Here is a 12,996-nt window from a genome sequence, read left to right as displayed (position 1 = left end):
CATCACTTTCTGTCTCGGCCCCTGTTGGGGTAACAGCCCTTCCCGCAATTTCTGGCTCTTACTCCCCGCTCACAAGGAGCTTACACTCATGCAGACCCTGGCCTCCACTGGACAGGAGCCCAAGAGAGGGGTCCAAGCCCACTTCCTGGCCTGGAGCTCAGGGGGGGAATAACCCCCTGCCTCGCCCCATCACCCCAAGCTCGCCCCCCTCCTCCCCCCACGCACCCACAGCCCATCGGGTCCTGGCAATTTATTACTGTAAATTTCTTTAATGATCTGACCTTCTCTTTCCAGATGGTGCCTTCTCTGCCTGCGATGGGGAACGTTAAAAGAAAATGGAGTTGTTGTTCCCCATCTGCCACTGCCATTGTTCCCGGCACAAAACCAGAGCGGCTGAGACCAAATTAGAAGACTGTTGCCGCTGAAAATTGAAAGCCCGCTTGGGATAAGTGACATTAAGAACTGGCACCGACAGCAAGGCCGCTATTTCCAACTGACATTAAGTGGGGGCTTATTTAGCACCCAGCACTGTTTGCCAGCACCCACCGAACTCAGGAGCACCCCAGGGGGCAGTGGGAGCCGCTCCAGGGGTGGGGCCCACGCACCCACCCGCTCCCGCTGCCCCCAAGCCCTTCGACAACCTGTCGGCTAACTCTGCCAGAAGGGAGCTGTGTGGCACAGAGCTGGATACTTAACCTCTCTGAGCCTCTGGCTGAATCTGGAAAATGGGGGAAATAATTCCAACTATCTCCAGTTGTCGTGAGCACTGGAAAGACTATATATGTTACCTAGTGTATACCCGGCACTCAAGAAATAGTACCCACTGTGGTCAGGGTCACTGTCTTCACAGCTAAAAGGATGCCCGTTACTATGCTGGAGGGGGCTGCCCACGGACCACCCACCGCCGTCAGGGGAGCCCACCACCCCTCGTTGGCCCTGCTCTGCTTCTCCAGCTCCACCCGCCTCCCCAACTCCTCCTGTGCTGTTCCAACACTCAGTCCAGCAGACAGCCCGGACTGCCTTTGCTCTAGCTTCCTAAATCCAAGGCCCCCTCACACCTCCCAGCACCTTGGAGATGCTGCTGGTCACAGCCACAGTCATCACAGCACGTGTCTGAGCCAGATGCCTCACCCCTGCAGAGAGATGCTGCGGTCCAGGAAGGCCAGGCAGCGGCTGTGGTCACCCAGCTGGGGTAAAACCGGAGCCAGGCTCCGGGACCAGTGCCCTCCAACCCTCTCCTGGAAGGCAGACCCACTGCTTCCAGCCAAGCAGCCTTGGGCAGGTCCTGGCGCCGACCTCTGGGATGGTTGAGGGTTGATGGAGATGAGACAGGAGGGCTAGCGCACAGTCCGCTTGTGGCCTGGGCCATGCTCAGGACTCTGAAACCAGATCCATCGGGAGACAGAACACTGGTGTCAACTGTGAGGACCGAGGGCTGGACAACTAACCAGGCAGCGGGAGACGGCCCACCACGCCGCCCGGCGAGGACCTGTCCCTCAAGTGTGGGATTCACCTGGGGCCTGCGAGTGTATACCAGGTCCTCCGGGGATGGGAACAAGGAGGGCCACAGTGCGGGGGGCTCCAGGGGTCCCTGGGCCCCAGATGCAGCACTTAGAGCTGGAGAGCCGTAGGGAGACTCCGGAAGGAGAGCCAGAAGCCCCTGGCTTTCCCTCTCCCCCTCTGGGCCTCCTAGCTGCGACCTGCTACCAGAGCCTCTACCAGCTGGAGGCTAATTGGCAGAGAGGGGTCCAGGGCATCCAGGCTCTGCTCTGCACTAAATCGAGTGTGACCCCAGGCGGGTCACCTCCGCACTTCAAGATGCAGACACTCCCCCCTCCTAGAAGCGTCTCCTGCATGCCAGGCACTTGCCAGGCACCAGCTCCCCGCAAGCTCACATGAGCCCTGTAGGGGGCACTGGCATTATCCCCATTTTCTGATGAAGAATCCAAGGCATCTACAGGTTCAATTGTTTGCCCAAGATCACATAACTGGTGAGCAGCAGAGCTGGGAAGTGAACCCTCAACACCCAGCTCCCTTCCCACGGTGCTAAGATCCTGAAACCCAACAGGAAAAACACAAACGGCACTCTGGGCCAAGTCACAGGAAGGAGCCTGACATTCTCAGGCCACACCGCATAGCCACGGCCACACCACATGGCCACGGCCACACTGGGATGTAAACCGGGTCCCCAGCTTCCCCAGGACCCCCAAGATTCCCCCCCGCTTCAAGGGGCAGAACTGACCCTCCCCATCCTGGATCCCAGGCGCCCCCAGCCCAGCCCTCCCTTGTCAATCTTCAGTGGATTATGATCTCAGCACACTCCAGTCAGGAAGAGAGAAAGATACAGGAAAAAAAAAAAATTAAAGTAATAACATCCTTTGTGAATAAATGTTTTTAACATATTCTATTTCTACCGGGCTCATATGATTTTCCCCTGCGCCAGGCACTGCAGATTAAAATAAAAAATAAAAAAAAACCTGGCAAAATAAAAGAAACAAATTATTCAAGCCCCAGGGGAACTCGGGCATTCAAATAAGATTTCAAATGACTCTCCTTCCATTAAAAGTTTTGCTGCAGTGAAACCATGTGGAGATAAGGCCGCTGAGAATGAAGATGCTCACATCAGTCAGCTACTCTCCTGCCAACGCCAAGGCCCACTCAGCAAAGCATCTGGGGTTCAGGTGTACCTGCCTTTGGAGCAGATGTACAAACAAGGCTCCGACGTTTGGCCAAGACATTCAGCTCCACAGGATGAAGGGAAGTGTGTGGCCCAAGGCCCAGCAGCCAGGCCCCCTTAGCCCTTCCTCAGTCAGGATCCCCACAGTCCACAGGCAGGGCCAGGGCAACCTCTGCTTAAAACCCTTCCTCCACCCTCCACCCTCCTGGTCACCCAGAAACATCTAGCAGAAGCCTGTGCAGTGTCAGCACCGGATCCAAGAAGGGGCTGGCTGAGTAGAAGGCTCTGATCCTGGCTCCTCCAAAGCCACAGTCTCCTCCCCGTCCCTTCCCCAAACTCCATGCACCCCCCTCCTCACAGCCGCCAGAATGACCCACTTAAACAGAAATCAGGTTTTCTGGTCTCAGAGTTACAGCAAATAGCCCCCCAAACACATCCAGAAGGAGTTCCGTACACCTCACCCCCTGGCTTTCTGGAAAACCTGCTCCCTGCTTCCATGTGCTAACTCTCCCCCGCATTTACCAGCTCTGGCCACCTCAGGACCTTTGCACTTGCTGTTCCAATTCGGGGATCATTTTACTCAAACCTCTGCACAGCTTCAGACATCACCTTCCCAGAGGCCCTCCCTGAAAGCAGTCCTGACCCCTAGCCCGGAGCCTGTCAGAGATCAGCTCAGTCCCCTTCACGGGACTCCCCCCTCCCTGTGGCTCTGCTCCTGGTGTAATCTCTGCCTGCTCCCCAAAACCATAAGATCCTTGACCTTTCTGCTTTTGTCACTGTTATTTTGCCCATGCCTAAAATTACTGTCAAGACTCAATAAATACTTTTTTAATTGATGAAAGCCATTGACGAAGATCCTGACTCCTTTCCAGAAATGTTTTTAAATCTATTGGAAATATATACTCATCAATGAAAAGATCACGCCAGGAAGAAAAAAAAAAAAGAACAAAACCTCCAAAAATCACTGCTATTGACTAGAATCAGCAAGTGGGAATTCTAGTATGTCCCAACAAGTAATGGCTCTGAGCAGCAAGAAACTAGGCCTTTCATCAATCAAAGCAGGCACATGTAATTATAACTTTTTTTGCTCTTTTTTTTAGGGACACACCTGCGGCATATGGAAACTCCCAGGCTAGGGGTCAAATCAAGGCTATAGCCGCCGGCCTACGCCACAGCCACAACAACTCCAGATCTGAGCCACATCTGCGACCTACACCACAGCTCATGGCAATGCCAGATCCTTTAACCCACTAAGCGAGGCCAGGGATCGAACCTGCATCCTCATGGGTACTAGTCAGATTCTTAACCCACTGAGCCACAATGGGAACTCCCACAAGTAATTATAACTTAATGAATGTTGTTTGGTGGACAGAAGTTCACCAACTGGAGGAAACAGAATGGACGGGGACCAAGAGTGGGCTCTAGGGGTTCTGAACCTGGTTCTGAGCCCCTTCCTGCTGCGTGAGCTCAGACAAGTCACTGCATCTCCCTGGGCCTCAGAATTCTCAGCTGTATAGAGACATTCACAAGAGACTTATCTCTTAGAGTTACTGTGAATGTGAAATGAGAGAGAGATCCGTAAAATGCTTCGAAAAATGCCTGCCACTCAGGAAGCATTCTATAAATATAAATGTCCATTATCTCTCTGTATTATTATTAGGGGAGCATGAGGGAAAAAATTATAAAGAGGTCTTTGGCTGAGAATCAGTTTCGTCTAACCGGCATCATTTTTTGTCTACAGTTTTACTGAGATAGAATTCAGGTACCACAAAACTCACCCCGTTAAAGAATACATCTCACTGGCTTACAGCTAATTTGAGAACTATTTAATTTGAGAAAACAGACATCACTCCCACCAAAAACCAAACAGGGAAAAAACCTTTAGTGGTCGCTCTCCTTTCCCCTCTCCCCCCAGGCCCCCGGCAACCACCAATTAACACTCTCTCCACTCCCACCATTTTACAGATGGGGAAACTGAGGTTCAGAGAGGGGAAGTGATGTGTCCAAGGTCACTAAGCCTCAGCTGTTTCTCCTCCGCACGACTCCGCCCCTCAGAAGCCTCCCTGTCCCCCTCCCCAAGCCTGGAACCACCCACCCCCGCCCCTGCCCCCACCCCGCCATGCACTCCTACTGCCACACCCCAGTCCTCCCCTCCCCCAACCCCTGACCCCCAGGCTTTACTCACGGAGTCCGATCTTGGCCAAGTGCAGCCTGTTGACCCAGGAGATCTTGCTAAGGGGGTTGGGGGTGATGAAGACCACCATGAAGCTGATGGGGCGGCCAGACCTGCAGTGAGAGGGCAAGGGTAGGTGCCAGAAAGGGGCCTGGCTCCCCGGGGAAGCACCCAGGTCTTCCACTGGCCACGCACAAGCCCTGGAGATAGAATGAGGCCTGCCCTGAGCATCGAAGCGTGGCCACAGCACCTCAGTCCCCTGGGGGAGGGGTCCCTCCACCCACAATGGCCCCAGGAGGGGCTGACTCCCCAAAGAGACCAGGCCTAGCAAGGCTAGCAAGGCTAGAGGAGAGCTGGCCCTCCGCAGGCTGCGACACAAGAGGCCCTCCAGGGCCACATCTGGTCAGCCTTCCAGGGCCTTGTCAGACACCTGCACACACCTGACCTGGAGCCTCGCCCTTGGGCCTGTTCCCAGCACCCAGCACGGAGCAGTCGCTCGGTAAATGTTTGCGGAACAGACAAATGAATGAATGAAAAGTGCATGAATGGGGGTGTGCACGGTCTTAGGGCTCCTGGAGACCACTGCTGTCACCACCCTGTCACCTCACCTTGTAGCAGCAGGGGCCCCTTCATTGTTCTCAGAGGCCTGTTCCTCGCCTCCCCTCCACCCCACCCCCGTGTGCCATCCCAGCCTCTGGGAGGCAGGCAGGACTAGAGCCACTAACCTTCTATGACACACAGAGAGGAAGAGGCACAGATGGGGTGGGGGGAGAGAGCCCTTCGGGAGGACACCGTGAGCCACAGTGCAAAGCCACACAGCACGTTCAAAGCTACTGACTCTCAAGACTGCAGTCATGGGCTTTGCATCCCGGCTCCCGGCCCCGCTTCAAGCAACAGCGCCCCAATCTCCCCTTCCCTGCAGCCACTGTGCTTAGAACACTGTCCCCACACACCCGGGAGGTCCAAACCCAGGCTCCGAGCTCCCTCCTTGCTGCACCAGCCCAGGCTTCAGAGTCAAACCCCAGAATCCAGCTCTGCCTCCTCCTTCTGAGCCTCACCTTCCTCATCTGCAGAGTGGGGAGGAGATACCTTCCGCAGCTCTGCATCAGTTCCACAAACAGCAGCTGCGGGTATACTGAGCACAAGCTCCCTGGGGGCATGTAGGGGGCAGGGGACATTCTGGGGGGGCTGGGGGGAGGCTGGATCCATGGAGGAGACCCAGGGCCTGGTCCCAGGGGACAGCACAGCCTATCAAATAATGGCAGAGGGTCTGAGTACCCTGGCAGAGGAGAGGCTCACCCCAGGTATGAATAGGTCACTTGTTCATTCATTCATTCATTCGCCCGTGAGCAGCTGCTCTGTGCCAGACACTGCGCTAAGCTCCATCTGCAGTGCACACACACTTCACGACGCCCTCCCCCAGTTCCCTCCTCCTCTCACTTGTCGGGTTTCCCTGGAAGCAGCAGCCTGAGGCGGCACTTGTTGGCCGAGTGAATCTCCTCCTCCTTTACCCGCATCAGCCGCTGCAGGGCCAGGCACCAGTCTTGTGCCACGGTCATGTTCAGGTTCTAGGATCAAAGAGGCCGAGGAGGTCACCACACAGCCCACTGGCTCCCCCGAAGCCACCCCAGATCCCATAGCAGTAGGGGCGCCTGTAAGTGCGGGAGCTCAACCTGGGCGGCTCACTCAGCCACAAGTCGGGGGCCGAGTCCCCAGGCTCCAGACCCTGGTTCAATCCACCCCCCACCTACCCCCACACTGGCACCTCTCATTGAGAGGGACACACCCTCCCAGCCGCTTCCTCTCCCAGGCTGGGGAAGGGGCTGCAAGACAGACCAGACACTGTGCAGAGAACAAAAACAAATAAATAAAACTGCCCACAGCCAGGGCCACACCCCAGACTTCCAGGAAGCCACGGGAGCTGCAGCCAGTACTGCTGCTACTTAGGGGCCCCAGCGGCCAGGGAACTTGGGGGTGCCAGGCAGGAGAGGAGCCCTGCCTCGCGCTTCTGCCCAGGCCGGCGCTGGGTACCTGGTAGGTGCCGTGCAGCGTGCTGATGAGGAGGGTGATCTGCTCTACCACGGCCAGGTCCTTCTGCAGGTCCTGTAGCTCCTGGAAGAGGCGCGGGGGGCCGAGGTACACCTTATCTGGGCAGAGAGAGACCCTACTCAGCCTCAGGGGTGGGGAAGGTGCCAACTGGAACCCAAGCAGGGCGCCAACCAGTACTTGCCACAAAAAAAGGAAGGGCTATCGCCCTGGGGACATGGCACTAGACATACAGAAGGAAACGTTACCAAGCACTTGTCCACTCAGGGGACAGATCCAATCATAGGTAAGGTCTAGGACCTGGGATCAGGGCCACACTCAGTCTACACGAAGGGTCACAAGAGACCAGAAGAATGGGACCCAAACATGCCCATGAGAGGCAAGGAACCTCCATGAGCCCAGGAGAGTAGCAGGCACTGCCCAAAAGGAGAACAGGAGGTGCAAAGGCACTGTGGCTTGAGGAAGCCTGGGAACAGTATGTTGATCAAAAATGCACTGAGACCCCATGTATGGCAGGTCCCCCTCAATGTGCTGGAGAGACAGGTATAAATGAGACAGACAGGGTCCCGGTTCTGATCCTATGGGAGTTTATGATCCTATTGGGGGGGGGGGTGTCAATTAACAACTGCAGGTGGGGGAAGGTACTGGAGAGAAAGACATCAGGGCAATGGGACAGAAATGGGATGGGGATGAGGGTGCCCACACCTCTGGTGATGACACGAGTGCGGCATCGGGGGCGTGGTGGGAGGGCAGCAGGAAACAGAGCAGGCAGGTCCAGCGGGACTAGGGGGGAGTCCCTGAAAGCCTGGGCAGGGATCTGGGCCGTGTTCTCTGGGCCACGGTTACTCGAGCTGAGGTCTTAGGGAATCCCAGGGAGGGGCAGAGGCACCTAACTTGGGTCTTCAGCTAGATGATTATCTAAAAGACACGTGCGCATCCTCAGTCACCCGGATACACTGACTTTAAAGCGACATCCTGCATCTGGAGTCTCCGGTACCACCCGCTACGCGATGGTCCCCAGGTAAGGCGCACAGAGCGAAATGGACATAGAAGTTAAGAGACACACTCACTCCAAAGGAAGGGCCAAGAAGGGCCCGCAGTGACCCAGTGGGCTGAGCTGGTGGGAAACGGGGACCACCAGGAGGCACCCTGGGGTGCAGGGGCAGACAACTCCAAAGAACCTTCCCCGTAAGAGGGTCGCATCCATATGAGAGCAATCTGGTTCCAGCAAAACAGCATCATCCATCACATTAAATTAATGCTGTTAATTGGAATTTTATTGTTTTGTAACTTCATTTTTATTCCATTTTTTATTTTGTTTTGGCTTTATGGTTGTTTAAGTGATATAAGCCTAAGGAGTTTATGATACCTAGTCTTATATTTGCACATATTTGAATAACAATTTAATAAAAAAAATCATTCAAGGCCAACTGGGGTTCGACAAGGACTCCTTTTTTCCACTTTAAAGGGGAATCTGGCAGCCTTTTACTCTAGTTTAAGAAATGTGGCCACAAGTAAAACAGTGGTTGATGGCAGGGGTCCCAGAGCAAGGGCCAAACAGAGCGGGGAGAGTGGAGGGAGGCCAGGGCTAACAGATGCCTCTGGGGGAGGCAGGGGGGCCAGGAGCCACTCCCAGGGGTATCTGTGAACAGCAAATCAGGAACACAGACCAGCCCTCCCTGCCTCCCCGACTGGGGAGGGGGACACAGCACCTGAAGTGGGTGCAGCCCTCTGAGGGCGAGACCCTCAGAGCCACCTCTGGGCTCAGAGCTGGCCAGTGGGGACAGGCGGAGCCTAGCGCCATCCTGCTGACCCCGCAGTTGCCTCCTTCATTCATTCAACAAACGTTTGCTAACACCATATGCACACCGGGCTCTGGAGAGGGCTACTGTCACACCAAGAGGAGAGACGAGACGGCAACCAGACCCTCACTATAGAGGCGAAAACACCACCAGACCTGAGAGCACAGGACGGGCCCTGGCCAGTCCCAAGGAATCAGGAAGTGTCACCTAAGCTAAGACGAGAGGGGAGGACAGACCAAAACAGGACGGCAGGACATCCTGGAAAAGGGCAGAGGCCCGGGGAAGGCCCTGGAGCAAGCGCAGGTTCAGCCCTGCAGAGACCAAGAGGCCCGGGTCGTCAAGCGCAGGGAGTGAGGAGGCGGAGGGGGCTGAGGCCCGGGGACTTCACCCCCGGAGCCATGGGAAGCCATCGGATTCCAGGTGCAGGGTGACACACAGCTCTGATGTGCATTTTGAAGAGCTGGGCCCGGGGATGGGTGGGGAAACCTGCTGAGCACCACCCAAGTTCTCATTGTCCTGGCCATCATCCGGCAGGATCTGAGGGGACAGTCAGGACAGAGGAGGGAGGATCCGGGCGGAGCCAAGCAGCCCTAAGCCCGGGCCCGAGGCGTGAACTGAATTGAGGTCCCACATGACCACTTGCTAAAGTCCCCCAGGGGGGCAGGCAGTGGCCAGGCAGGCACTGGAGGTCATGCTTTCCGACTCAAGGTCACTGCACGTGCGTGGCAGTAGGGGGTGGGGGCAGTGGAGACCCGTCTAGTATGAGTGCATGGGGCGTGTGTTCACACACAGGTGGGGCTGTGGGTGTGTGTTTGTGTACAGTCACTGACAGCAAGAAACGTCCCTCGGCCAGTGCCCGTCGGCCGGGGGTCTGAGCCTGGGGAGGCGGTCCCGACACTGGGTCAGGCGGTGGCAGGGCAGGTACTCACTCTGGGCCTGGCCCGAGGCAGAGGCCTTCTTGGCACCGGCATGCTGGATGAGCACGTTGTCCTTGTCATAGGAGCCGCCCTCCTGGCCCACCTCTACCACCTGCACCTGGGGCAGCGCCGTGTTCCACTTCACCACGTACTTGGGCCCCAGGGGCACCAGGCTGCTGATCTCCAGCTGGCCCCTGCCAGGAAGAGAGGACACGAGCCTGGAGAGCCCGCAGCACCCAGTCCCGGGGCCAGCCCAGCACTGCTGCTCAGCAGGTCAGCTCAGCCAGGCGCTTCACAGCCCAAGCACAAGACCTTGGGCCCAAACCAAGCCAGGCCGAGCAGGGAGCCGAGGACGAGGCAGAAGCATCAGGGCGTCCAGGCCCCAGCCCCAGATCCAGAATCACGCGCCCGTACCCAGCACCCCTCCCAACCCCGAGCCCCTACCTTGGGTTGGCAGGCCTGAGGAAGAAGACAAGAAGGGTCATTACTGTTCCTGAATGATTTCTGCAGGTGCCGAGACCCCCCGGGGGCCGGCCATGGGGCTGGGCCAGGTGCGGACAAAGGGGACCACCCAGAGGGCCTGCTCCCTGGGTGGGGGAGGGGCCGCTGGCCTGCCTTCCCCTCTGATTCCCGCAGCAGCCTGACTGGGAAGCTTGTGCTATTCTGGAAAAGGATACTGAGGCTCAGACAGGTCAGGCGACTTGTCCCAAGGCCCCCAAAATGAGCCCCCCAAAGTGGGCCACCAGCATCCCCATCACACTTTCACACTGTGCTGGGCTCCAAGCCGCAGGAGGGCAGGGAGGGTGACGGTCAGATCCCTGGAGGCTTCAGGGAGCCCAGGATATAAATAAGACTTTGAAAGTTCAGTTCTTGGGAGTTTCCTGGTGGCCTAGCATTTAAAGGACCCGGTATTGTCACCACTGTGGCTCAAGTTCAATCTCTGGCCGGGGACCTGCTGCCAGCTTCGGGCGTGGCCAAAAAACTTAAAAATTACAGTGAATGAATGAATGAAAGAGTCAGCCATCAGTACCACCACACTGACCTGGGACAGAGGCTTCCTTGCCTGAGGTCCCTACCAGGGCCAGGTCCTGCCCAGACCCGTGAGCTGGCACAAAGTAAGAGTTCAAGAACTATTTGAGGGATGAACAGACCAGTGGACAAGTGGGTGCAGCTAAGTGAGTGTGCGAGCCCCGGGACAGCCCTGCGTCCTCCCTGCCTTCCAGAACATGTGATCCACAACCACAGATGAGCCTCAAATCTGCTCCACGGTTGTGCGCAGCTGACTCTGGGCTCAGGGTCTAAACCAGGCCCGACCCCAGACGTGTATGCCAGCTGGGCGGTGGGCAAGCCAGGCTGGGGTTGACCCCTGACTTGGGGTGACTGTTTTCCCTCGTGGATCTGGGTTGTTGTTGCCACGCTGGGGTTTCCACGATGTTTTTGAAAGTGCTGCCAGGTACTGAGGACGGAGATTTCCTCCACTCGAGCAGGCACGGTCTGACTAGAGAGGCCCAGCTGGCATTCATTGGTCAAGGGTTCCAATCGCCGATGCCCAGAGGACCAAGCAGGGGGCGCAAGTGAGTGAGCCGGGCCAGGTGGGGACAGAAAGTACCCAGAGCAGGAAGCCCAGCGGAGAGTTCTCGTACCCCAGCTGCAGGCCCATGGCCCGGGCCGTGTGGGCCCAGAATGTGGGATCGCCACATTTTCAAGAGAAGCCAGATGTCTCAATCTTTGTGTGAAAACCCCACAGTAGCCAGACATAAGATTTCCGGAGGCCGAATGCAACCCACAGGCCATGAGTCTGCAGACACGAGACTAAAGGCTCACCCTCACCCCACCACAGGGCTCCAACTCCAAGTTGACTCCAGGGCCACAGCTGGCTCTGGGCTTTTCTACAACCTCTGACCCAGAACCAGGAAACCAGGCTCCTGCAGGGCCTAGGGGGAGAAGCGAAGCTCTCCCTGAGATCTGGCCAGAGGAAACTCTCTCCGAATTAAAGCAGAGGGGACCTGGGCTGGATGTGAGGAAGAATGAACCTCCTGAGTTTCAAAGTGGTCAAAATTCAGCAGGCTGTTCCGCTCCAACCGCGGAGTTCTAGGACAGAGCATCCTGTACCACGGACAGCTGTTTGCCCTGGGCGACCTCTGCAGGTGCTTCCTAGCTCTGGGGGCCGGGGACAGAGCAGGCACAGAGGGATGGAAGAGGAAGTCAGAACATCAGAGACCTCAGCTGAGCCCGAGCAGGAGCCCACATGTGACAGACGGAGACATGGCAGGAGGAGTCCCCAGGGAGGGGCGATGGCCGGGCCCGCTTACTTGTAGTTGATGTTGGCACAGACTAGCATGTCATTGAGCAGGAAGACCCTGCGCTCCTTGGACTTGATCAGCTGCCCGCGGTCGCCGTACACGGTCTCCGTCAGCGTCTCACATAGGAGCAGCTGCCGCTGGCCTGAGGTCAGAAGCTGGGGGAGGGGACGGGGCAAGGTCAAGAGCAGCACTGCACATAGGCTGCTACAGAGACACGCAGAATTCTCCCTCCACAGACAAAGGGGACAGCAGCTGGGAGAGGGGGAAGGGGAGGCAGGGCCCCGCCTCCATCTGCAGGGGACAAGGGGCAGGGACCGCCCCCTGCCCAGCAGCCAGCACCCCTGCTCAGGCGAGCCAGACACTGCCGGCCCATCCCCTATAGCAATCCCACACGCAGGTCACTACCAGCGGCACCGCTCCAGAGCCACAGACCCGTGCTCTGACCCTGGCTCCTGGAGCGCCCGCTGTGAATCCCTCTGGCAGGTGTCACGTGGGCCATACCTCCAGGGCTCACACCACCAAGGTAATGCATGACCAGCTCTGGCCACATAATCCGCAGAGCCCAGGACAAGAGGAAAGCACAGTGCTCGCTCAAACTTTTTAGGAATTTCAGGGAATTCCCGCTGTGGCTCAGCAGTAACGAACCCGACTAATATCCATGAGGAAGCAGGTTCGATCCCTGGCCTGGCTCAGTGAGTTAAGGATCTGGTGTTGCCATGAGCTGTGGTGTAGGTCACAGATACGGCTCGGATCCCGGGTTGCTGTGGCTGTGGCTGTGGCCAGCATCTGTAGCTCCGATTCAACCACAACCTAGGAACTTCCATCTGCCTCTGGTAAAGCCCTAAAAAGCAAAAAAAAAAAGGGGGGGGGATTTCAAGGTGGCAAAGGCACAGCAGTAAATTAAACATGGGACCCTTCTGAGTGCCGGCCCTGAGCACAGGCCGCACACCCAGGACGCTGGCCCTGCAGTGGGGACACCCCACAGACAGTCCCTGTCCCCACTGCTGCTGCTGTCCTTGTGGCCTCAGGCAGGGACTCCTGGTCCAGAGGTGGGTCCCATCCCTCACCCTGACCTGTT

General features: G+C 57.1%; 1 protein-coding gene across 23 annotated transcripts in view; it reads right to left on the bottom strand.

The window, feature by feature from the left end:
• ARHGEF10L (Rho guanine nucleotide exchange factor 10 like) overlaps nucleotides 1–12,996 on the bottom strand; it is a 165,099-nt gene that overhangs the window by 48,854 nt on the left and 103,249 nt on the right. For 14 of the 23 annotated variants that reach the window (XM_021095432.1, XM_021095438.1, XM_021095446.1 and 11 more), the window contains 6 exons: nucleotides 11,928–12,073; nucleotides 10,060–10,074; nucleotides 9,628–9,809; nucleotides 6,882–6,997; nucleotides 6,291–6,418; nucleotides 4,863–4,963 (listed from right to left, as the gene is read on the bottom strand). In XM_021095432.1, the coding sequence (XP_020951091.1) occupies nucleotides 4,863–4,963; nucleotides 6,291–6,418; nucleotides 6,882–6,997; nucleotides 9,628–9,809; nucleotides 10,060–10,074; nucleotides 11,928–12,073 (688 nt within the window). The remainder of the gene's footprint in view (nucleotides 1–4,862; nucleotides 4,964–6,290; nucleotides 6,419–6,881; nucleotides 6,998–9,627; nucleotides 9,810–10,059; nucleotides 10,075–11,927; nucleotides 12,074–12,996) is intronic. The other 9 variants (XM_021095452.1, XM_021095451.1, XM_021095449.1 and 6 more) reach the window with 1 other exon arrangement.

The sequence above is a fragment of the Sus scrofa genome, chromosome 6 (assembly GCF_000003025.6).
Source record: "Sus scrofa isolate TJ Tabasco breed Duroc chromosome 6, Sscrofa11.1, whole genome shotgun sequence".
In the NCBI taxonomy this organism is placed as follows: domain Eukaryota; kingdom Metazoa; phylum Chordata; class Mammalia; order Artiodactyla; family Suidae; genus Sus; species Sus scrofa.
Note: the sequence above shows the minus strand (reverse complement) of the source record. Positions and strands in the feature narration are given on the sequence as shown.